At 44.8% G+C, this 25,848-nt stretch overlaps 1 protein-coding gene across 1 annotated transcript; it reads right to left on the bottom strand.

Moving 5' to 3' along the window:
- Positions 1 to 427: 427 nt before the first annotated feature.
- On the bottom strand, positions 428 to 25,848 carry SHCBP1 (SHC binding and spindle associated 1; the record flags this gene model as incomplete). The annotated part of the gene is made up of 13 exons (XM_083370469.1): positions 428 to 906; positions 1,431 to 1,563; positions 2,837 to 2,923; positions 4,228 to 4,346; positions 6,687 to 6,818; positions 13,430 to 13,550; positions 14,299 to 14,467; positions 15,625 to 15,858; positions 19,423 to 19,515; positions 21,040 to 21,248; positions 22,444 to 22,559; positions 23,530 to 23,712; positions 25,668 to 25,848. The coding sequence occupies 13 exons, from the start codon at positions 25,846 to 25,848 to the stop codon at positions 596 to 598; spliced, it is 2,088 nt and encodes a 695-aa protein (XP_083226595.1). The 3' UTR covers positions 428 to 595.

The following is a 25,848-nucleotide window of genomic DNA, read 5'->3' on the forward strand; positions in this document are numbered from 1 at the left end:
GTATTCCCCAAACATAGGCAACACAGAGATTAAAATTCAAAAGCTTCTTTCTGTTGCCAAAAAGATACAAGAGGACAATTTTGCTCAATAGGAAGGTTTATTCAATATAGCTGAAAATGACGTACGGCCATTGCTCAAAAAACAAACGTTCGTGTTACCTGCATCGTGAGGTAGAACGGTAGTGCCAACGGTCTCCCTTTAAATGTACAGAGCTTTATTTTATTTTTAAAACGAGGTGATTGATTTTAGATATAAATAGTGTAACAATAAATTGATACACAAACCCAATAAGGATGAAGCTTCTCTCTTCAAGAGAGTCATCGGAGAGCTTTCAACTCTCAAGTTATGGCTTCAAGACTCACTCCAAGAAACATATGACTTCCACTGCTGTGAAGCACACACACACACACACACACACACACACACACACACTGCTGAAAAGGATACACAAGGAACACAGTGAAGCAGGGAATATAACCAGATTTAAATATAGGGAGAAAAAATAGGAGTCAAGATCTTGAGTTTTAACTACTCTGGAAAGCATCAGCACTTAACTGCTGGTGATCTTATTGGCCTTATAACGCAATTCAGAAAGTCAATAATGAAAAGTTCCAAAACACCCCTTGCCATTACGCTTGAACTGGTTGCCCACGATGGACACGAACACCTCCTGAGACATCTGGCTGTCTGCCTCTGGGATACCCAGCTGGCTCCGTCTCTTTTGGCACAGCTGGTTCTTCTTCAGCAAGGTGGCCCAAACCTCCTCTGATATCTGAAAATTGCCTTCTCCGTGATCGTCATCATTGTCTCTTCCGTAAAGGCCCACTTCACCGCTACCGGATTCATGAAGACCTGCATAGTTCTCAGTGGCGGCACCGTCAGTAGTCGTGCCCTCTTTCGTTTGCTCTGAATCAGAAAGAGTGACACCAAATTGATTTTACAGCTTATTGGAGTAAGTCAGTCCAGGATTCACAGCATTTGACTTAATCTACAATGGATTCATGCATCGGACGAGGCCATAAGAGGGTTTGGTTGGTTCCTATTTAGTGCATTGGGGGAATCCAACTGTTGCAGTATGAAAACACTGGCTTAGGCTACATTGCAACCTGTAGCATGCACCGTGCCCTTTCTGCAAGCTTAATGGTAATGCTGATGGATTTGCCTGTACTGTATTTTTTCTTTTAACAATCCCCTGAATCAGGGTGGAGTCAAAGCGACTGAATGGAGCTGAGCATTTGCTGGCCAGATGCCCTTCCTGACACCTATATGGAGCTCACAGCAGATATTTTCCCTTTGCACCCAGACAGAGAAGTATCTGCTGCTACCTAGGATCGAATTCACAGCCTGCCTCCTGATTGTATGGCAAGAGTTCTACTTCTAGGCCACTAGGCCACTCATTAGCCAGTACTGTAACATCTATAAAATCATACCTGACGTGCTTTCTGGCACGATCTCAGTAGCTTCTTTAGGTTTCACCAGCACCACACCATAGCCTTCGTTATTGTGTATCACATTGTTCTTCATGGTTATCTTGGGAACATCACAATGCTCATCCAAAAAGTTCTAAAAGCCAAGAGAGAGTTGCATGAGATCTACCCAGGTCAACAGTTATAAGAAGACGCCTTTTCAACTTATTTCCAGATGGAAAACCAAAGGCCCACATATAAGGACTTGTAATGGAGTGGAAAGAAGCAATAACAAAAGCTAGGCCACTCACCATCCTGCCAACATCTGCCATCCAGATGTTAAGCAGAGCTACAGAAATCAGCATCTGGAATCAGCTTCCTAATTTCCTAATCAACTTTGCGGTACTGTGCAATCGTGGTTTTACCAAACCTGGACAGAAGAGATCCATGATCTAAGTCCTAGCTTGATCACGGAGATTATTGGGTGACCATGGGACAATTTCTCTCTTTCTCTCAGCCCAACTTAACTATAGTGAGGATAAATGGAGGAGAGATTCACCAAATGCATTGTCTTGACCTCGCAGGGAAATAACCCAGTAAAAAAATATATCTTCCTACCAGGGGGGGGTTTTCCCCCTTGCTTTTACTGTAGGTAAAGAAACACAGAGTGCTTTTTCAATTCTCATTCATCGAATTTTGCAACGACTCTTGGATGAGAAGCGAAATGGCTTCAAGCACAAACAAGGAGTTTCAATTGCCTCTTGAAAAAGGACCTCAGTTTGCAACACTTCCCAGTAGAGTCCCTCTGGTGCAGAAGTAATAAAACTGGGGGCACTGTAAAGGGTTACTATCTGATGAAAAAAAAAAGCACCAACTTTTGTGAGAAAGATTCTACTCCACAAAACGAGCAAAACGCAACGACACTGGTCGTTTGCGAAGGAACCACTTTGCTACGCTTCCATTTGCAGTCCTTGGTGGCTTTTTTTAAAAAAAAAAATCCCCGGGGGGGTTGGGGTGGTAAAAGACTGTTAAACGAGAAAAAGTGGAATAGCTAAACAATCCTTTTCAACTATGGACTCAAACGTTGGTATTTAACTTGGTGGAGCCTTGGTGGAGCAGTGGGCTAATGCCTCCTTAAGTAACACCAGCTGCCTGCAATTAGTGCAGGTTCGCATCCCACCAGGCTCAAGGTTGACTCAGCCTTCCATCCTTCCGAGGTAGGTAAAATGAGGACCCAGATTGTTGGGGGCAATTAAGCTGACTTTGTAATAATGCCGCTTGGGGTGTGTGTGAAAGCCCTAATAAGCAGGCATATACATAGAATGAAGGCTACTGCTAAGCTTGTAAGGCGCCCTGAGTCTTCGGAGAAGGGCGGGATATAAATGGAATTAAAATAAAAAATAAAAAAAAACTTTCAAGCTAGAACCCACCTTGATAAGGATCCCTTCTTTACAATGGTGTAGCCCATTCCCAATCAGAGTACAGGTGCTGCCTGGGTAGATTTCAATCCCAGCACTCTGAAATTTCGAGAAGAAACGGTTAAGAAGCAGGTCAAACAAAAGGAGAGAGAGTGTCCCAAAGGGACTTTTTCAAGAAGCAACTGGACCTTCTTGGTTTTTCCTTGAAGACGTTTCGCTTCTCATCCAAGAAGCTTCTTCCGTTCTTCAGTACTGAAGAAGCTTCGCGGACGAGAAGCGAAACGTCTTCAAGGAAAAACCAAAAAAGTCTAGTTGCCTCTTGAAAGAATCACCTTTGGGACACCCACGATCTGGATGACTGAGAATCCCCATAGACACAAGAGACAACAGCAATGAAGATGCTAACTTGGTCTGAACTGGGCAGTGGTTGCAGGGGTGATTGCTGAAAACTTTTCTAGTGAAAGCTGCCTTCAGTAGAAATCACTCAAATGTATGGTAAGGGGCGGGAAATGTAGCAAACAGCGTGGAATACTACAAAAAGGCTCAAGCAGAGGAAGCCCTCTGACTTAGGACCTCAAGGGAACCTCCCCATTACGACCTCAAATCGTGATATTTGTGACCAGATCCGATTTTACAAGTTTTGCAGCAGTCATTAAGCAAATGCCTTCACAGCTTCTGGAGGCAAGGAGTTCCACTGATTAATTGTTCTGACTGTCAGGAAATTTCTCCTTAGTTCTAGGTTGCTTCTCTCCTTGATTAGTTTCCATCCATTGCTTCTTGTCCTGCCTTCAGGTGCTTTGGAGAACAAGTTGATCCCCTCTTCTTTAGGGCAGCCCCTGAGATATTGGAGGACTGCCATCATGTCCCCCCTCGTCCTTCTCTTCATTAAACTAGACATACCCAATTCCAGCAACCGTTCCTTATATGTTTTAGCCTCCAGTCCCCTGATCATCTTTGCTGCTCTTCTCTGCACTCTTTCTAGAGTCTCAACATCTTTTTTACATCGTGATGAAGTAATGTTTGAGGACTTTGTCACAATTTCAAACAGCTGCTAAACAACTGCTCGTAAGTCCAGGATGACTGTAGCGGAAGAGTCAGCTATCCGCTCTAGTTTGTACAAATCTATGGCTACCTCACAAGCAGCTAAGACCTTCTGAACATAGCAAAAGCTATTTCTCAACAAACATGCACAGAGCTATCATGGGGTCCATTCTTGGACTTCTACCAGCTCTTGCAACGTGCCATTGCTGGTATTGACAACCCACGTAGCTTTATTGGAATACTTTATTTGTGATCAATCCAGCTTCTTTTGACAGAGATGTCATCTACAGCGATGGTTCCATGGAAGCTCTTTGATGCTCTGGGAAAGAGGACAACCAACAAATGCAAACATCTGTTCCTACCTTAGACCCATACAAGTCAGAGTTCTTCATTGAGAACTCAGCAGATGTCCGGATGGAAACCCCAGTTGTTTCACACTGCAACACACAGTTTTCCAGACTGGTCCTTCCTTGATGAACACCTGCAAAAATATTGTGCTCTTGAATTTGTGGGCTCACAATCAAGACTTAAAGAGACAAAACTTCCCGGTGAGCATAAACAAGGAATTCCAAGATGCTTTTGAGCTCAACAACTTTGTCAGGCTCATTCTTAAGTCAGCAGAGGCAGATTTGCACAAACACAGCCCTCCATTGATCTCAAAACACAAAGCCCCAGGTGCATTTTGAGTTGCACAAGCTGGTAGGCAGGTTCTTTTGTGGATGACACATGCTTTGATTAAAAATCAATGAGCGTAATCATTTCTTGATGATAAAAGTAGCAATCAACACACGGGCTCTCCGAAGTCTCAGCTGAAGAAATAGGGCAGTTATTCTAAACAAGTCAGTTATAAAAATAATAAATCTTTGAAACTATTGGGTTAGTACTCCTCAGATCCTTAACCTGTGCGAGGCTTGTTGCCCAACACTTTGGATGAAACCAAGATGAAGAAAGGAACTCTTGAGAATTAAGAACCATTTCTAGAAGTTTTAGACCAGTTCTGATTTTCTTGCATCAAAATGCAGAAGCTTATAATATTAAACACTTTTTTTTAAAAAAAGGACACAATGTATAAATTTACTCTTTTAAAGAATATATTAGGGACAAGCAATTAATAGCTTTCTTCAAGAGTGGCTCAAGCACCCTCTCCCCAATTTTTTTTTTTTTTGGTGAGTGAATATATTTTCACATAAAAGGTGCTGAAATAATCTTGCTAGCCCATGGAGCATTTGTTATTCAAATCCACATCTCAGATGATGAAGTGTTAATTATCACCTTCTTCAAAAGGCAGAGGGACACAGCTAACGAAAATTCATCAAATTCGGAGGGAGGGAGGGAGGGAGAAAAGAGGACAGGAGAGATGGCAGGTCCCCATTAGGAAGCAAAGTCTTTAAAGAAACTTTGAACATCAAATGTTAAGGAAAGTCATCCCGTCTGCCTGTTTTAGCAAGGCACATAAAATCAATATGGGTTATTAACATGGAAAGAAATGAGTGGGAAAAAGGAATACAATAAAATTAGAACAATGGATACCCTAAAGCTGTTAATCCTGAATGTTATAATCAAGAAGCAGGTGTTACCCAAAGGACGGGATCCTCACATATATTTCTCTGTGGTCTTCTCTGAACTTGGTTGTTTGCTTTCAGGTGCTTCGGTACCTGAGCAGGTAACATCATGAATACTTGGTTGCAAACAAACAGCCAAGCTCAAAGAACATCAAGGACTCCACAGTTCAACCCCGAGTTTAATATATTGTCTACCACTGGAATATTTCTCAGGATATAAAAAACAAAGACTGCGTTCAGACAGTCAAATGCATTTCTACAACATGCTAGACTTGGCTGGTTTTTCCCCTTGATTACATTTTCTACATTATATTGTGTGTCAATCGTAGAGGCAGAGTTTTATGTATTCAATTACTTCTATCTCTGCCAAAGAAAATTGGAAGCCATTCTTTTTCTGTTTTTCTTTTCCTGTTTCTTCCTTGCATTTCCAGTTGTTTCTGAGCTTTTTCTTCTTTCAGATCTGTTCCCGTTGGTTTATCTTTTGACTTTGTAATATTTTTTTTTGAAAATCAGTAGTTAGGTAAACCACACTGAGCAAACACAACGATGGAGTCATGGTGCAGTGTGATAAGTTTATTAGAGAGGTCAACAACCAGTTTAAGGGGGCCAGAGAATACTGCTTGTGCTCTATTCTCTCCTGATGGCTTCTGTCATAGGGTAGCCAGCAGAAGGCAACACCTTGTAATAGACCCGTGGTGGCGCAGGGGTTAGAATGCAGTATTGCAGACTGACTGCTCATTGCCAAGAGTTCGATCCGGACAGCCTCAAGGTTGACTCAATCTTCCATCCATACAAGGTTGGTAAAATGAGGGCCCAGATTGCTGGGGGCAATAGGCTGACTCTGCAAACCCCTTAGAGAGGCTATAAAGACTTTGTCAAGAGTGAAAGTTTTGCAGCTACATGCCTCTTTGTTTTCATCTTGCCATTAGAGTAAACGGGGGGGGGGAATCATGGTTTCGACTGGGTTAGTTAGAGAAACGAAACCTTTCCAGTTCTTCGGAGGTTTGCTGAGAGAAATCTGCTTGGAAACCTTTCAAGGACATTCTGGCAGGTGTGGAGAAGATACCAGACAATTCTCATAACAAAGAGGATTTGTTTACATGAGCTACGTGGACATCTGGGGGGGGTGGGGTGGGGCTGGGCACGTCATTGTTATATGCTGTGCTTAGATGCTTTGGGATTATGAAGACATGATGAAGCGGTATATTAGTTCAAAGGGCTATTGCTATCAATCGAGGATCACCAGTCAAGAAACTCACTCAAAATGCCTTTTACCGCGTCATGTTGGATAAGCTTCAGGTTAGAAATTTTCACATCCTTTCCGGCACATTCCACGAAAGCGTGGGCCTTCCCTTGCTTTTCTATCACAATGTCATCCGGCAGTCCATAGCCTTTGCAAAAATAAAAAAAACAACAACACAAAAGAGCGTTATCATTTGGTAGGTTATTAGATCTCCAAAGACAGTAGATCCTTCCCTGGAGAAATACTCTCTCCCATGTTAATGTAGGATAGAAATAACATATTCTCCCAGTTCTACAATCCCATCATGTTGAACAGCCAGGAATATTCTAAACACTGATCGTTGACCTTTGCACTGTTCTAGAAAAAACATACTGACTGGGATTTGTATCATAATTCTACGCATCATTTATAATGATAAACGTTAGTCTGCTATATTCAGCGGTCTCATATGTCCAAACTCGTGGTAGTGCATTACACAAAATGACTCAATTTTAAAGAAGTTGACGTCTATTCATTTTTTTTTTCAGGAAGCAGTATTCAAAATTTATTAGAAGCCGTATTCTTGATTAAACAAGTAACTCTTCCTAATCTGTGCAGCAACACTTATCTACTTAAAGCATTGTTTTAAGAGAAGTACTGTTATGTACCACAGGAATGTTAAAATGGCTTCATGTCCCTTGAATTAGCTTTCCTCAAATTGATATTCTCCAGATGTGCCCAGGTACGGCTCACGCCATCTCCAGCTATAACGCAGTACACCTGGAAGGTACACACCAGCTTAAAAATAAATTCCTTGGTAATCCCTCCAAACAAATGAGGTAGGCTGAGCTGTGGAAAGATATCTTTTAAAGAAGCAGCATCTTTTCCTGGGCTCACTCAATGGCTGTGCAATCCCAGGAAAACATAGATAAGTGGTGCCAACAGTGGTGCTACGATAAAAGCCCTTCTGAGACATCATGGGTATGTTTGCTGGAATCTCCTTACCTCAAGCATGTGTTTTTGTCCTAGGATTGCATGACCCATCTGGCAGGGTCAGGAGAAGACACATCCCTTCTTTAAGGAAGCACCAGAGAATGACATGCCTAGCTTGTCCACTCTAGAGCACCTTCTTGGCTCCAGGTCCAAAATGCTAGACTTGTAATACTCCCCATTTAGAAAGCAGTGATAAGCAAGCAACTAAGACTGCTGGCGGGTAGCCAGTCTGCTGGTGTTAATTTCAATGTTATCTGAGGAACTGCCTCACCTCAACGGGATTGGCCCATCCCACCCATGCTGGCAAAAGGGGCAAGTTACAAACCGTTGGTCAAGGAATTTGGGCCGGCAGGGGGTCCAGGAGAAGATCCTTTTCTGTGCTGTGGCTCCTATCCTGGCCCCCAAGGAACAACCTGGCCCCCAAGGGGGGAATCCTCAGCTGCCATCTTGGCCTTCAAAAATGGCCTGAACATCTGACTCTGCTAATTGTCCTGGGGTCATGTCATCCTGGAGGTGCCCAATAGATTGAAGTAAACCCCCCCCCATCTTCTCCCTGTGTGTGTTTTGCTCCTTTCCTCCCCACCTTTCTTAATGTTAAGGTAATTTTAGTGTTAATGTTTATGGTTTGACTGTTTTATCTTGTTGTTTTTAATCGGTGGTAAGCCTCTACGTGAGTTGGGCAGCATATAAGTTTAATAAATAAATATGTGAATGTTATGCAATGGGAGGCCACACTATTCCTTCCACTTTAGGACTGATTTGTCTTTTCTTTAAGTTAAAAGGGACAGAAGGGAATGTTTTGCCATGACAGAGCATCTATTTGATCCCCTTGTCATCCCATATCAGGATTCAGATCTCCTATTTATAAACCTCTTCATCATTTAAAAGGAAAGGTCTGCGGTTTACTCACACTTACGTAAGTCTTTAAAACAACTGCTTTTTTTCAGACCAAGGCTAAGTTAAATCAGTTATCCGCTATTGTTTACTCCAAACCACTTAAAGAAATTTATGAGCATGTAAAGCTTTTATGGCCTGTCACTAGCATAACGACATGGCAACCAGGAATATAGATACCATCAGCGTCATGGCATTTATTTTTTCTGCTTTTTTTTTAAGCATCTCCAAACTCGAGATGGATCAAATGAAGAGATGCATGATAAAGCTGTCAACATGGGGGGGGGGGGAATGGGTTTGAGGTGCCTTGTAAGAAGCTAGGATTTAATTAAGTTTGCATAGACATGCATACAGATCCATGCTAGAGAGTGTGCAAAATATTTCAGGTTTAAAATATGCGTGCCTGGCTGAGGAATTCTGGGAGTTGAAGTCCACCAGTCATAAAAGGGCCAAGTTGGAAGACCCTTGTCTTAAAGCATCCTGGCTGAGGAATTCTGGGAGCTGAAGTCCACCAGTCATAAAAGGGCCAAGTTGGAAGACCCCTGTCTTCAAGCATCCTGGCTGGGGAATTCTGGGAGCTGAAGTCCACCAGTCATAAAAGGGCCAAGTTGGAAGACCCTTGTCTTATAGCATCCTGGCTGGGGAATTCTGGGAGCTGAAGTCCACCAGTCATAAAAAGGCCAAGTTGGAAGACCCCTGTCTTAAAGCATCCTGGCTGAGGAATTCTGGGAGCTGACGTCCACCAGTCATAAAAGGGCCAAGTTGGAAGCCCCCCTGCTGAAGCGCTTCAGGCTGGAGGCTGCTCTAGCGCACTTTGAATAGGCTTGCTCCCGTTTGCCTGACCTCTCCGACGGGAAGTGATTTGTCACAAAGATCACCTCGTGTGCCCAAACCAGCTTATCCTCACCCCTGCCGAGAAATGAAATGTATTGCAACTTCATCTTCCTGCAGGGGTTCAGCAGGCAGGCTGGCATGGATATCTGCATAAATCTTGAGAGGAGGAACGGGAGGGTGGGGGGAAGCAAGAAAATCGTCATAAAAACCAACAACGTAAAAGAAGTAGAAAAAAAAAGAAAGAAAGAAAGATAACTGGCACAGAGAAGGGGGGGAATTAGAAACACCCCCCCCCAAAAAAAGCAGGAAATTTAAAAAAAAACCCACCTAGGCTCTTTTTTCTATTACAAAGTTTTGACAAGGTAAAGAATGAGCCTTCAACAAAGCCGGGAGAATCCAGAAGAGCAATAGACATGCCTGTTATGTTAACAATGAATGACAGGCCTCACGTTCTTCCTGCAGACAGAATAGGGAGCTCGGCCTACCCCACGGTTTCATGAAAAAGAAAAAGAAAAAGAAAAAGAAAAAGAAAAAAAAGACCTACGTGGGGTGTTAAAAAGAAAAGCGGGGTGGGGTGGGGGAGTGTAATCTCCCAAGACAGCTGCAGCTAATGCAAAATCCTCGCCGTGTGGCTGAAGGGGGCATTGAAATTGAAATTTGAAAATATGGTCCAGGATTCACTTCTGCGGCGTGAGCAACGAGAATGTCAAGATCTTGGGATGCGTCCCTGGAAAGGAGAGCTGTGACACCTTTTGGATTCAATAAAGGAGAATGCTTGAAGCTCGGAGTTGAAATTGGGGGGTGGGGGGTGTTTCCAATGTACTCTCTGAGCTTGGTGGGCTGCTTTCTTGCAGGTGTTTCATTATCCAACTAGGAAACATCCTCAGTGCTAGAAGGGAAGGGGGTTGGTTTATAAACAGAGAATCTAACTGCACTCCCTCCTAGCACTGATGATGGTACCTAGTTGGGCAACGAAACGTCTGCAAGAAAACAACCAAGCTCAGAGAGTGCCATGCCCCTCCTCACCTTTTGGAGTCAACAGCATACAGGGAGCCTCGACATATGACCACAAATGGGACTGGAACCCCCGTTGCTAAACAAGGTGGTCAGTAAGTGAGTTGGGACTGATTTTACAGCCTTTTGTCACAATGATTAGCGAATCACAACGGCCCCTTAATGCATCATGCTGTCATTAACTCAATCCATTTTTTTTTCCATTGACACTGCTTGTTGGAAGATGGCTAGGAAAGTCACAAATGGAGACCCCAGGACATAGCAAGTGTCCAGGATTTGGATCCTGTGACTGCGGAGACACCGCAACGGTCATAAGTAGGAACTTCAAAAGCTGTTAAACAAACAGTCTTAAGTCGAGAATTACCGGGGGCTGTAATGTGCTTCGGGGCACACATGCGTGCGGACACCCAAAGCATAAGTAAATGACATGTGCTTATGAGTGGTGTTAGTGCAATGGTATCACCACAAACATCTCCTTTTGTGATTCGTTGAAGATGCTCTACAGATCCAGCCTCTGTCTGCAGCTCTTTAAAGCAGCTAGATCCTTTCCAGGAAGTCTGCAGCTGCACTGAAAGGCCACATCTGGGTTAAGGACAGATAAAATCTACCCGCACATCCAGGATCTGGAGCTTTTTTTGCCTTCAGTTTGGAAACACTGCACAGTGTTACTGGAAAGCCCTCTGTGGTCTAGAATCTACGCAATATTTTGCGGTGTGAGACTCTGAAAATAAGCATTCTTGATACAAGAAACGCAAATGTAGAATTCTCTCCCTGTTCATTAATTTTGCCTCAAGCTTGGCCCCTTTTTTGGTATTGACTTAAGATCACCTAATCACCCAAACGCTGGTTCAGCTGCTTTTTTATCGGATTTGGAATTCTCTCTGTATTATAGACTTTGAGCTGTTGGTGATAATCAGCACATCCTCTTTATGTGTTTTTATTTGTTTGGCTACGCCATTTATGCGGCCATCCATCTCCCAGCAACATATGAAAAGTAAAACCAAAAATGAAAATTAAACCAACGGTTCAGATAACAAACATCCAAGGCTGAGAAAAAGAAAAAAAAAGCACATTCCCATCTTACAAGAGAAATAATCAACAATCAATCCAGTCACCCAGCAGAACTGACGTAACTTCCTGGCCCAAATGTTTTTACTGAATGTCTTCCTTAGCTTACAATGAATTTTAAACCCTCGCTTTTTAATTTATTCTCATTTTCTTTAAATTGTTCCCTGATTTGGATTTATTGTTAAGAAAGAAAACAGGGATTTTTTTTTTAAAAAAAACCCAAAACAAACCAGCAATTAAGCAGCAACCTTTCAGGTGCTCATCAAGGAAATACAGCTTCAGAAATGCTAGACAATTAATTATATACAATTGGTGCTGCCAATTAAATAACAGAACATGGAAGGCTAGGGAAAAAAGGAGTTTAATAATATTAAAAAGTTTGATCTGCACAGAATGGGCCTCGGAGTTAAGAGTTTTATCCCAGTTTGCACTCCGAATCTCCAAAATCTCTCATTCCCAGATAGCTGCACTATGGTGTTAAAATAAAAAAAAACATCATTTAGGAATTCAAACAGACCACCAAGCATAAAATAAGAGGTTAATTGACATTTATACTTCGAATTGCCGTAAAAGAATATCTGAAGTTGTTTATTTACATTTCCTACCTTTCTTTTCTTTGCTTCCTGCACTTTTCTTCTCTTATTTTTTTCCTATCTCTTCTTTTTTTTTATTCCTACATTATAGTTCTTGTTCAATTTTACCTTTCATTTTAAAATATACAGGAACGTAGATTCGAGTGTATGCATTTGAATTCAAACGGGTCATTCGCCAAGAGAGATGAATGAGAGAGGTGAAAATTTAACACCTGGTGTAGTGACTGCACATTTAGAATAAAAATCATAGGGCCACCTTATAATGCCTTGGTAAGACCACACTTGGAATACTGCATCCAGTTTTGGTCACCACAGATGTTGTTAAGACTCTGGAAAGAGTGCAGAGAAGAGCAACAAAGACGATTAAGGGACAGGAGGCTAAAACGTAAGAAAAACAGTTGCAAGAATTGGGCATGTGTAATCTAGAAAAGAAGGACTAGGGGTGACGTAAAAGCAGTGTTCCTATACTTGAGGAGCTGCTACAAAGAAGAGGGGTCAATATGTTCTCCAAAGCATCTGAAGGCAGGACAAGAAGCAACAGACGGAAACTAATCAAGGAGAGAAGCAACCTGGAACTAAGGAGAAATTGCCTGACAGTGAGACCAATCAACCAGTGGAAAGATTTGCCTCCAGAAGTTGTAGGTGCTCCGTCACCGGAGCTTTTTAAAGAGAGATAAGACACCCACTTGTCTGAAATTGCACAGGGTTTCCTGCTTGAGCGGGGGGTTGGACTAGAAGACCTCCATGGTCCCTTCCAACTCTGTTATTCTGAATATCTGCACTGTGGCAATTCTCCCATCCAGAAAGAAGTGTTGTGATTCAGGGTCAGCCTGTGGGTTCGGCAGTTGGGTCGGACAACTCAGAGGAGGAGGGGGGTGTTGAAGACCTTGCTTAGGGGATTGAAGATCTTGCTGATGAGAGCCCTCAGCCAGGCCCCTCCCACTTGGTCACCACGGAGACCCAGCTGTGTGAGCCTGACAGTGTGGATGAAGATGACCCACAGCTGGCCCTGTTCAAGGACGCCCGACACAGGAGGCAGTCAATTAGGAGTAAACAGAGGAAGGCAATGGGGCTCCTCGGAAGGAGGCAGAGAGAAGCCATGCCCTGAACTCTATATAAGGGGAATGTCTGGGAGGGCTGGTTTGCTGAAGGCAACCGCTCGGATGGTTCATGTTTCTTAAAGCTCCTGTTTCTTGGTTCGTGTCTTGTTTGTTTTTGTAGCTATAAATTTGGCAGGCGTAATTCCAGCCTCTTGCCATTTGTAAAGGGGTTGTCCCTGCCTTTTCTGCAGGGCCGGTAGCAGGCTGGTACAGAACAAGAAGAGATTTCTCTCTCCTTAAGGAGGAAATTTAAAAAATGGACCATGCTCCACCAAAATACTCACCTTCTAGTGTAACAGAATCAGCGACAGACAACGCTCCTTCAATAATGTAATGGCCAGGACAAATTATTACTCTGTCTCCTTCATAGCAAGCATTCAAAGCAGACTGTGGATCGTTGTGGAACTGAGAAAGAACATACGGAGTAATGAAAGCTGGAGAACTGGGGCAATGCCTGTCATAAAGCAGAACAAGCAGACAGGAAAACCAACCAAGAAATGAAAACCAACCAAGAAATTCAGGACGAGATGGAAGTTAATACACTTCAGATAAGACTATCCCCCCCCCCCGTTCAGTTCAGTTCAGTTCATCCAATTGTTGCCACACTAAAAAGTAATTATTTCTTGAAAATGTTTATATCTTTGCATTCGCTATCACTGGCTGGTTAAGAACCATAAGTGAGCTTGACGGCCACTCTAAAAAGAAACCCCAGGAAGTGCTATCTAGCCAACCTTGAGCCTCTAAAGCAGGGGTGTCAAACTCAATTTCATTGAGGGCCGCATCAGCAATTGCGGTTGCCCTCAGGGGGCCGGGTGGGTAGGGCCAGGGTGGGCGTGGCCTACTGGGTGGGCGTGGCTAGAGTGCGTATGGCCTACTGGGTGGGCGTGGCCAGCTCTACATCATTCGCATCAAGGGTGCCTATGGGGGCCTGGGCAGGAGTGGGACAGATCTGAGGGTCTCTGGCAGAAGGAGGGTCTCTGGGCCAGGGCCAAGGCAGTGGGGGCCGTTCCCTCACTGTTTCCAGGATGGCTTCGCGGGCCACATGAAACCACTTCGCGGGCCGGATCCGGCCCCCGGGCCTTGTGTTTGACATGTCTGCTCTAAAGAGAAGGGAAGACACTGATCCATCCAGAAATAATTGAACAAAGCCAACCTGGATTTCAATTTCTTCATTGAAATGTTCCGGAGAAAGTTTGTCCCTGAACAGGCATTGCAAGAAGCTCGACTGGATTGTAGAACAGACGACGTGGGTGAGGGTGGCATTAGAGGAACGGACTCCTTTTGCTTTGAGGCTAGCGTGCTTCTTATAACCAAAGACGTATCTAGAACAAAAAAACAAACAAGCAAGGAGGTAGCTAAGGAGAGCCAGTTTGGTCTAGAGGTTAAGGTACTAGGCTAGAAAGTCGGAGTGCTTGGGTATGGTTAGGAGGGCACTGACGTTTCTAGGATGTCCTATCTGTGTTTCCTGGTAAAATACAATGGGAAAATCCCATTGGCGGAAAATTCCACTTAGGGTTAGGGTTAGGTCACCAAGAACTTATAGAGCAAAATGGACATCGCCAACAAACTCGGAGTGCTTGGGTATGATTAGGAGGGCACTCTAATGCCTCCTTAAGTAACACCAGCTGCCTGCAATTAGTGCAGGTTCGAGTCCCACCAGGCTCAAGGTTGACTCAGCCTTCCATCCTTCCGAGGTAGGTAACATGAGGACCCAGATTGTTGGGGGCAATAAGCTGACTTTGTAATAATGCCGCTTGGGGTGTGTGTGAAAGCCCTAATAAGCAGGCATATACATAGAATGAAGGCTACTGCTAAGCTTGTAAGCCGCCCTGAGTCTTCAGAGAAGGGCAGGATATAAATGGAATTAAAATAAAATAAATAAAATCCCATTGGAGGAAAACACACTGGAAAATCCCATTGGAGGAAAATTCCACTTAGGGTTAGGGTTAGGTCACCATGAACTCATAGAGCAAAATGGACATCGCCAACAAACTCAGAGCACTTGGGTACGGTTAGGAGGGCACTGACTTTTCTAGCCTGCCCTATCTATGTTTCCTGGTAAAATACATGGGAAAATCCCATTGGCGGAAAATTCCACTTAGGGTCTCCTGCTGAAGTGGGGGGTTGGACTAGAAGACCTCCAGGGCCCCTCCCAACTCTGTTATTCTGTTACAGTAACTCCAACATTTGCAATAATGGCTTTTAAAATCAGAGGTGGCACACTTCTGATCTCCCTCTATTGTCCCAAGGCAGCTATTTTTAAGAGGAAAAAAAAGTAAATCCATTAATTGCCATCAAATATTTAACCTATAATCTGCTTTGGCCCTGAGACCAAGGTAAGCAAACAAAATTATTCCACAAAAAAATTTAAACCAGGCACCCGGGGCGGGGCAGGGGAAATAGACCTCTTCGCATTAGATTCTACAGGCAACGTAAATTCTTTGTTCCAGAGCTTTAAACCACTAAATATTTGCTTTACCTGAACAGAAGGTTTTCAATCAATTTCAGCTTCTGTTTCAAGTGCTCGATCTGGTCATAGAGTTTCATCCCTTCCACCACAGAGACGTTGTCTTTTTCAGAGTCAGAAACGCAGGCCAGGAGGCTGTTCCTAAGGACTTGGAACTTGCAATAGAGCTCCTCGCACTGAGCAAGGCGGCTGTGGTAGTCTGACACCAGAGCTGGCGAGACACGGTCTTCAACGATGTCATAATACCTAAAATTCCAAATTTGGGGAGTGATTGGAAGATGGAACAATACTTATGCTGCAAAAATTCCTGCAAAACCTGAATTTAAAAAGCCTGCAACTTTATTTATTTATATCTCCCCTTTGTTACTTTTACGAATAACCCAAGGAGGAGAACAAATCCAACACACATTTCTCCTCCTATTTTTCAAACAGCAACCCTGTGAGGTGGGTTGGACTATGAGGACTTATTGGGCCAGAGTCACCTAGCCAGCTTTTATGCCTAAAGTGGGACTAGAACTCACTGTCTCCTGGTGATTGACCCGAAGTCACCCAGCCAGCTTTCATGCCTAAAGCAGAACTAGAACTCACTGTCTCCTGGTAATTGACCCAAAGTCACCCAGCCAGCTTTCATGCCTAGGGCAGAACTAGAACTCACTGTCTCCTGGTGATTGGGTCCAATGATTCAGTCATTTGCTAAGTGACTGAGGAGGGAGGGAAAGAGGGAGGGAGGGGGCCCATTGCTAGTCTCTGCATCTCATTCAGACAAAGTTCTCACCCAGGCCTCTTGTGGTTAATAGTTTGACAGATTACTTAAAAAGTCGATTACTGCGTTTCCCTGAAAATAAAACCCAACTGGAAAATAAGCCCTAGCCTGATTTTTCAGGATGCTCATAATATAAGCCCCACCCCAAAAATAAGCCCCAGTTAAGATCGTCAGCCAGACGGACGCATTTAGTACTGTATTTCCCCGAATATAAGCGCCAAATGGAAAATAAGCCTTAATGCGTCTTTTGGAGCAAACATTAATATGAGACCCGGTTTTATTTCGGGGGAAACACGGTAGAAGCCACCCAGCAGATGCTGCTCGAAACTGACCGGTTTTTAATCAGTTTCACACCGAAGGCTTGCTGCTGTTGCTGCAAATGCAGGCCTTGCTTGGAAAACGAGCATTTTTGTTACCATTAATTATCAGCGCCTTTGGCAAGCGGTCACTCTCCGAGGCAGCTGCTAAACAAGGGACTAGCGGTATTTCGTGCATTGGCGTCACAACACAAGAGCCTCTGCTTTAACGAGCGATTAGACCAATTCACGGGGGGAGGGGGGAAAAAAGAGCAAGGGTTCTACATTAAGCGTGCGAGCTAATGCAACCTCCGTGCTCCAAGCCAGGGCACCTTTGCACACCCGTGCCTTGCAGCAGCCTAGGATTGTAGATCAGAAGTGGACAACCTGTAGCCTCTGGCTGGATTTCAAACGCTCGTTGCAATCAATTAGCGCCACACTTTTGCCAAAAGCAACGTGCCTTTTTTTTTTTGCAGCGGTGCACTGCCTAAAGGTAGCGGAAAGAAACATATTCCAGAAAGGCAGAAGGACTGAGCGTACACTGCTGCTGTGCAACGTTCAGAGGAGAGGGAGGGAGGGAGGGAGAGAGAGGGAGGGAAGGAGGGAGGGAGGGAGAGGGAGGAAATGGAAGAGGACATATTTCCTATCTGCCACCGTTTACCCACAATAAATATCTTTTGTGTCAATTGCAGGGAAACAAGATTGCCTTCAGCTCTGCTTTGCCGGCAGATCTAATGCATCTCAATTTTCTTCTGCAGGGGATGGAGACAAGGTTGGAGAACTGGAACGAGAAGGCCTTTTGCGTTCAACCAGCTAGGTCCTTCTGGAGACGGGCAGAGCATCCCGGGAAGCAGACAGAATCCATTTGGCTTAAGACCATGTCAAAACATTCCCGGGCTAAAGGAGAAGAGTAGGGATCCCGGACCACAAGCCATTTGGGAAAAGAGGCACTGAAGAGGAGAAAGGTTCCCCACCACACCCACCCACAAAAAGGCTTCCTCTGCTCTGCTGTTGCCAAGCAACAAGCTGGCAAGACGTTGGCTCTGTCCTGCCAAGATGTATCTCCACATTTTAGGAATCAGGGGAGGGAGGGAGGGAGGGAGGGAGGGAGGGAGGGAGAGAGAGAGAGGAGAGAGAGGAGAGAGAGAGAGAGAGAGGAGAGAGAGAGAGGAGAGAGAGAGAGAGAGAGAGAGAGAGAGAGAGAGAGAGAGAGAGAGAGAGAGAGAGAGAGAGAGAGAGAGAGAGAGAGAGAGAGAGAGAGAGAGAGAGGCTCCTGTCCGTTTGGGGATAGCATTCCTTTTTCAGCTTCTTCGAATAAATCAGCCTGCGGTTTGCGCCCCTGGGGTACAATCTCTCCACTGCCAAACATCCCAGAGTGTAAAAATAAAAGAAAATAAAATAAAACCAAAACAAAGTCTACCCAACCTGACCCAAAAAAAGAAGAACATCAAGGTAGCGGATGGGGCTGTAACGGTTTGAATATATTCTAACCAAGCTGAAGTTCCATGAATTAAATCAACCTGTTTCATCAAACTATTTACAATCAGTTTTGTGCTGCCATCTAGTGGTAGATGGGTGCAATGCCTCAGACGGAGCCTGAGGCATTGTCAATTGCATTGTCAATTGCTGGGTTTTCAGCCCGAAAATATCAGTAAAACTGTTTAATTCTTGAAATACAGAATGCAGAAAAGGGAGATGAATTCCTCAATTTTTCCCTGTCGGCTCCACCCACTACACTACTCTCCTGCCAACGGTGGAGTAACCTTGTCCAGTCTTTTCTTGAGCTTTGTCCTATAGGTAGTTCTTGACTTAGGACACAACAGGAACCGGAAAAGCCATCATTAAGTGGTGCAATCAGTCAGCAAGGCATTACAGGAAGGCTCGTCCAGGCAGTTTCCAGGAATCAGACACAATGGAAACTGTTTTTCTTTCTTATCTTATCTTTTCTTTTCTCTTTTTTTGATGTCACAAACGGCAATCGCACCACAGTGGGAGGCTATGATTGACAGACGTGCAACCAGGTTGTCCAGCACCCCGATTGCGATCGCGTGACGCAATCACCAGGGGGATGCTGCGAGTAAGTCATTTTCTTGTGAGGTTTTTTTTCCCTTACTATTAAAGGTAAAGGTAAAGGTTCCCCCGCACATGTGTGCTAGTCGTTTCCGACTCTAGGGGCCGGTGCTCATCTCCGTTTCAAAGCCGAAGAGCCAGCACTTGTCCGAGGACGTCTCCGTGGTCATGTGGCCGGCATGACTGGACGCCAAAGGCACACGGAACGCTGTTACCTTCCCACCGGAGCGGTCCCTATTTTTCTACTTGCATTTTTTACGTGCTTTCGAACTGCTAGGTTGGCAGAAGCTGGGACGAGTAACAGGCGCTCACTCTGCTACGCGGCACTCGGGATTCGACCCGCCAAACTGCCGACCTTCTGATCGACAAGCTCAGCGTCCTAACCCACTGAGCCACCGCGTCCCTTTTTCCTTACTATTAGCACCATCCTAACTCTGAACGATCGCTGAACGAATGGTCACTAAGTGAGGACTAGCTGTGTTTCTTTTCTCAGCTTCCCTCTCGCGCGATTTGCAATCTAGCCAAACCTCTGGGTGCCAAATACATTCAGTAATTGCAAGCAGGCTGGGGGTGGGGGTGGGGTGGGTGGCTTAGCAGCCCATGCCATAAGCATAATTCCACGTCACACAGGGCCGTGTTCCAGGCTTTAAAAAAAATAATAATTCCATCTGCAGTACTTACAAACGCAGACGAGGCTCCACGCATCTGACAAAGTAGTCAAAGTCATCATCATCTTCTTCATCCCAGCTCCGCCAAATGTGCTTATAGAAAAACCTGCCAAGCCAAAAACAATGAGCTAAGAGACCTCGCAATTCACAAGGCAGGACAGATGCAAAATATGCATTTGGTTCACACAGTATTTAGCACCAAGCCGTTTATAGAGTCAGCAATCTGGGACCTTGGAAGGATGGAAGGCCGAGTAAAACTTTGAGCTGGTGAGAATCGAACTGCAATACTGCATTCTAACCACGGCGCCACCATGGCTCTGTTACATGTTACGTGACGCCCGGGCTTGCCTGAATCGCTGGTTACTGAATAAGTTGCAACCTTACTCAGTAAGTTCACAGAATGCCCTAAGCCCAGCTCTAAACCACATCCTACAATGTGTAAACCTTTCCTAATTGAGTATCCATAAGATCCTAATTAATCCTAATCAGAACAATTCTGGTTTCATCTGAATATTAAATTTTTAAATTCTTTGCATCATCCTATGTGGATAAGAAGCTTGATCCAGTGGCTACAAATCAGGAGACTGTGAATTCTAGTCCTGCCTTAAGCATGAAAGCCAGCTGGGTGACCTTGAGCCAGTCACCAGGAGATGGTGAGTTCTAGTCCCACCACAGACATGAAAGCCAATTGGGTGACTTTGGGCCAGTCACTTTCAGCCCAACCAACCTCACAGGGTTGTTTTGGTGGGGAAAAAAGGAGGTTTACACCCTGAGTTTCTTATAAAGTGACATGATAGCAGCGTTCCAATATCTCAGGGGCTGCCCCAAAGAAGAGGGAGTCAAGCTATTCTCCAAAGTGCCTGAAGGCAGGACAAGAAGCAACGGATGGAAACTAGTCAAGGAGAGAAGCAACCTGGAACTAAGGAGAAATCTCCTGACAGTTAGAATAATTAAGCAGGGGAACAGCCTGCCTCCAGAGGCGGTGAATGCTCCAACACTGGAAGCTTTTAAGAAGAGACTGGACAGCCGTTTGCCTGAAATGGTATAGTTTCCTGCCTGAGCAGGGGGTTGGACTAGATGACCTCCAAGAGAGGGGGCAGGGGAGGAGAGGAGAGGCGAGACAAGGAGAGGAGAGGAAGGGGAAGCTCAGTCTCCCATAGTTTACATAGCCAGACACAATTGCAGGCAGTCCCCAATTTATGGCCACAAATGAGGTCAGAATTTCCATTGCTAAGCAAAGCAGTTGTTTATGCCCAATTTCACAATTTATTTATTTATTTTTTTGACACTGTTGTTAAGCAAATCGCTGCCATTGCTGAGTGAATCACAAGGTCCTGAAGCAAATCCAGCTTTTCCCCACGGCCTCTGTCAGAGGCTGGCTGGGAAGGTCGAAAACGACAATCGCAGCATTCCGGGCAGCTGCAACCGTCGTAAATTCACGCCGGTTGCCAAGCGCTCAGAGCGTGAACAAGCGACAGGAGGGATGCTGCAGCAGTGACCGTCGCAAGTCACTTTTTTCAGTGCCATTGTCACTTCGGACATTCACTAGACCAATGGCTGTAAGTCAAGGGCCGCCTGTAGTCAGAAACGTGAAGCTGCGCTTCTACCCCCCTAAGCCAGCGCAGTCTACCTGACGTGCTCTATTGCAAGGGCCGTCTGGTCAAATTCGCCCGATTCATCAAACACGACGGACAGCTCCTGGAGAGGCAGCTGGTAGTCCTTCAGTTCCAGCAGAGCGCACACCTGCTCCGCGGTGAAGCCCCCCTCTTGCACCCTGCACCGGAAAGGCTGGGAAAGCCGCACCGCAGCTTTCAGGAAAGCATAGTCTACGTCGACAACCTGGCAAGTTAGGAAAACAAGAAAGCAGCAGAGAATTATTTTCTTTCTCTCCCTCCCCCCAACCCCCCAGGAAAGAAACTCGCCCTAAAAGGATGCAAAATCTCATTTGTAACAGCTTATCTGTCAGTGGGCAGGACTAGATTTGAGCAGAAGAGAAGGAAGCCTTTGGGGAGAAACCGAGGCACCCCAGATGTGGTTAAGCTACAGTCCCCAGCAAACTTAAGGGTGATGGGCATTGCAGTTCAGCGACAATCAGATAAGAGAAGGCAAATGGAAAGCCAGCTGGGTGACTTTGGGCCAATCACTGGGGGATGGTGAGTTCTAGTTTCCCCCTTAGGCATGAAAGCCGGCTGGTTGGCTTTGGGCCAATCACCAGGGGATGTCAAGTTCTAGTTCTGCCATCTGGGTGACTTTGGGCTGATCACCAGGAGATGTTGAGTTCTAGTTTCCCCCTTAGGCATGAAAGCCAGCTGGGTGACTTTGGCCAATCACCAGGAGACGGTGAGTTCTAGCCCCACTTTAGGCATGAAAGCTGGGTATCAGCCCAATCTCACAGGGCTGTGGCTCTGGGGAAAACAGGAGGAGGCAGGTGTGTCCAATATGTCCACCGCCTTATTAGCAAACATAATAAAGGCAGGATAGAAATAAATAAAAACAGCTCCAAGCTGCATCATGAGTGGAGAAAGAGGATCAGGAGGGACACGCAAATCCTAATTTCTCAGGCAGTATAAACGAGACGGTGGGGAGAAATCTACTTCCGACTTGCGAGATTCTGTTAACGTAGCCTTGCAAGGAAGTAGAAGTAGCTCATCTCGTTGTCTTTCGTTCCTGGCCTATAACTAGGAAGGCTGACCGTCCTAGTAAGACGGCAATTCATACATTCACTGTTTTCGAAAGCTCAAGGGGTCCGCGCCTAGTCTTTCCCTAGGATCGAAATTCATCCCTCCAACGTGGGTTGAAAAAGGGGCCAAATATGTGTACATGGAAAGATTTAAACGTCCGCATGCACACGGCGTTTTGCCTCCAGCGGCACACGGCAAGATACCTTTGGTCCTCTTTCAGCACCAGCTTGCTTTTCCGATAGGATCTCATCTACCCATTAAAGCTTTTTCTTTTTTCTTTATTTTAAATCACCCATTAGCTGCTCCATGGCTTGAAAGCAGGCAAATAAATAGCATAACTGTGTTATGCTTACCTCAACTAAGACTTCAAACGCATTAGTGCGCCAGATTGCTTGCCATCCGCAGGGTTCAAGGACCTTTTCCAAATACTCCGCTGTAAATTCTTTCACCTCCGAGGCTTTGCAGTCAGCTAAAAAATTAAACCAGGAGCAACATGTTTGTTAGGTTGTTTTTTTTTTTTGCCTGTGCTGCTGTTATGGTGATCTTCCTCACCATCATCATCAGAGTGCAAATAATGTCATGACACTGTCACGGCTATATTCCGTCAAGCCCCCAGGCAGAAGTTTTAATTTCAAAGTTTCCCAAATGTGCTGTAAACCTCACTGCGGAAAAGGGTATTGAAAATGATTGGTTTAAAAAGTGATGGGATTGTGGGAACCATAAGAGCTGTTCTGTAAAAAAAGAGAGAGAGAGACAGCAGGAGATTTGTAGTTAAGACACCTGCAAGCTTCAATTGTTTGAGCCTTATAAAATAAAATAGAATTAGCCCGTCCGGATTACCTGGACAGCTGACACTTCTGCAAGGGGGTGGCATGCAAATGAATAGAATAAACAAATACAAAGGGGTCCAATTCTGCAATGATAGAAGTCTCGGGTGAGCAACGATGGCAACTTTACGACCTATGGACTTCAACTCCCAAAATTCTGGGAGCTGAAGTCCACAGGTCAATAAAGTTGCCATGCAGGTAATTCTGGACTTAACCACCATTCGTTTAGTGACTATTCAAAGTTGCAACGGCACTCAAAAAAGTATCCTAGGACTGTTTTTCACACTTGCATCCCCACGGTCACATGATCAAAATTCGGACGCTTGGCAACTGGCTCATATTTGTGATGGCTGCAATGTCCCGGGATCACGTGATTTCCCCCTTTGGCGACTTTCTGACAAGCAAAGTCAATGGGGAAGCCAGATTCATGTAACGACGGTGATGCTCACTTAACAACTGCAGTGTTTTCCTTAACAGTTGTGGAAAGGAAGGTCGTAGAGTGGGGCAAAAGGCATTTAACAACTGTCGCAACTCAGCAATAGAAATTTTGGGGTCCACTGTCGGTCACAAGCCAGATAAGAGACGGGTGCACCCAGACCACTGAAAACTCACCCAACATGTAATCCTGGTAGGTCTTGAACCTCTCATAGAACAGGAGGTTGTTCGTCTGGAAGGTGTCTGGAAGGAGAGCTTTTCCATCAGACGCAACCCTCTGCAAAGTTGTTCCGGGCCTGTCGTGGCTCCCATAGTCGCTGCAGCTGCTGTCCTCGCTGCGCTCACTCTCATTATCTTCGTCTAGTTGCAAAGGGAAAAGACATTCACACACACCCCTCTTAGTAGGGTTCCCATGCGCATGCAGAATCCTCACATTCTATCATGGCTGGTATTATCATTTAGTGACGACTGCCTCATTTAGGCACCATTCACCGTTACCACAGTGACGAAAAAACAACTTTGCAACCAATCCTCATTACTGGAACCTTTGCAGGTCCATAAAGCAAAGGAAAATAACCGAATTGATTAACAACCAGGCTGTCAATCCCAATTATGGCCACTAAAGGTGGACTATTTGAATTACTGTTGTCAGTCTGGTACAGTGGTTAAGATATAAGGCTAGATATCAGGAGAATTCCAGTCCCATCTTAGGCACGAAGTCACTTGGGTAACCTTGGGCCAGTCATGCTTTCTCAGCCCTGGGAAGGAGGCAATAACAAACCACCTCTAAAAACCTTGCCAAGAAACCTGCAGTAACCCTGTCTAGCAGTTATCAGGAATCAACACCGATTTGAAATCACTTCAAAAAGTATTACCTGCTTTATAATGTTATAAATATATGATTAGATACACAGCATGAAATGCCAGCTCTTTAGCGACCGTTGGCAATATGTATCAAAGTCTTCCCAAGAACCTAGCATGTTGTCATGTATCCGCATAGTGCAGGGGTAGGCAACCTCGGCTCTTTTATGACTCATGGACTTCAACTCCCAGAATTCCTCAGTCAGCTATGCTGGAATTATGGAATTCTAACATTATAACATTATAAAGCAGCTATGCTGACTGAGGAATTCTGGGAGTTGAAGTCCATGAGTCATAAAAGAGCCGAGGTTGCCTACCCCTGGCGTAGTGTGTGTGTGTATGTGTGTGTGTGCGTGTATCAAAGCAGTGTGGGGTTTTGTAATAGATAGAAATGTTGTCAATACTCAATTTTCTAGTTGCCCTCCAAGACTTTTGGGTATAGCACCCAGTGTGCCAATAACCACTGGGGCACGCCCAATTTAATTTAATTTTAATTTAATTAACAATTTAATTCTTTTTTAATATTTGTATTCATTTGTATTTTATTGTTGTTAGCCGCCCTGAGTCCTTCGGGAGATAGGGCGGCATACAAGTCTCATTATAATTAATTAATTAAATAGATAGATAGATGATAGATAGATAGATAGATAGATAGATAGATAGATAGATAGATAGATAGATAGATAGATAAGATAGATAGATAAATGCATGCATGCCATAATCTTTCTATTATTATTATTTCACAACAAAGTGAAGTTACAGCTGCCACTTCTTTTAACTGGTGTGTGGGTCTTGATACTCATCCAGGTCTTCCCAACTTACTACTATTATTATAATTGGTGGCACCGTCAGTCAGACGTTTAGCCCGCATTTAGCGTTTCTACTCGACAGGGCTCCGGGCTGACTCAGCCCTCCACTTCCTTCCGACGTCGGTAAAAAGAGGACCCAGATTGTTGGGAGTGGGGGGTGGGCAGAGGCAACCGAGGCTTCTACATGGCAAAATGTGGTGTGGTTGGTTCACATGGTGTGGTGGGATGGAGGGTTTGTGGTCACTGTGTTTTGGGGGGAGAGAGCACGGGGGGGGGAGGCTCAGCTAATCTCAATGTACACGTGTTGTCCTTTGACAATAAAGGTTTATTATTATTATTATTATTATTATTATTATTATTATTATTATTATTATTAATATTATTATTAAAATGCTCAGCGAGGGCGCTTAGAAAAGCACTTCGGGGCGGTATGTAAATCTTAAGCGCTATTGCACTTCTCCAACTTTAAGTGCGCTTCTGCACTTAAACCATTTCCGGACTTTTTAAACTAAGCGGCGGAACGCAAAAGAACACGGGGAAAAGTGGAATATAAAGCGGAATTTAGCGGCGAGGTTAGAGAGGGTCGTGCGAAGACAAGGGAGACTGGCTGGCTGGCGGCCAAGAGGGAGGACGAGCAAGGCTCACCTGAATTCAGAGCTTCCGAGGATTCCTGGGTGCTGCCGGCGGCCGGCGCGGGCTGCAAGGCGGCTTCTGTTATTAACTGGTTGTCCTCTCGCTCCGGCTCCGGCTCCAAGTCTAGCCGAGCTTCCCTCTCCTCTTCCCCGGCCGCTTCTGCCGCCACCGCTGCCGCTTCTTCCACGGCCAT

Source organism: Vipera ursinii (assembly GCF_947247035.1).
Source record: "Vipera ursinii genome assembly, chromosome: 10".
In the NCBI taxonomy this organism is placed as follows: domain Eukaryota; kingdom Metazoa; phylum Chordata; class Lepidosauria; order Squamata; family Viperidae; genus Vipera; species Vipera ursinii.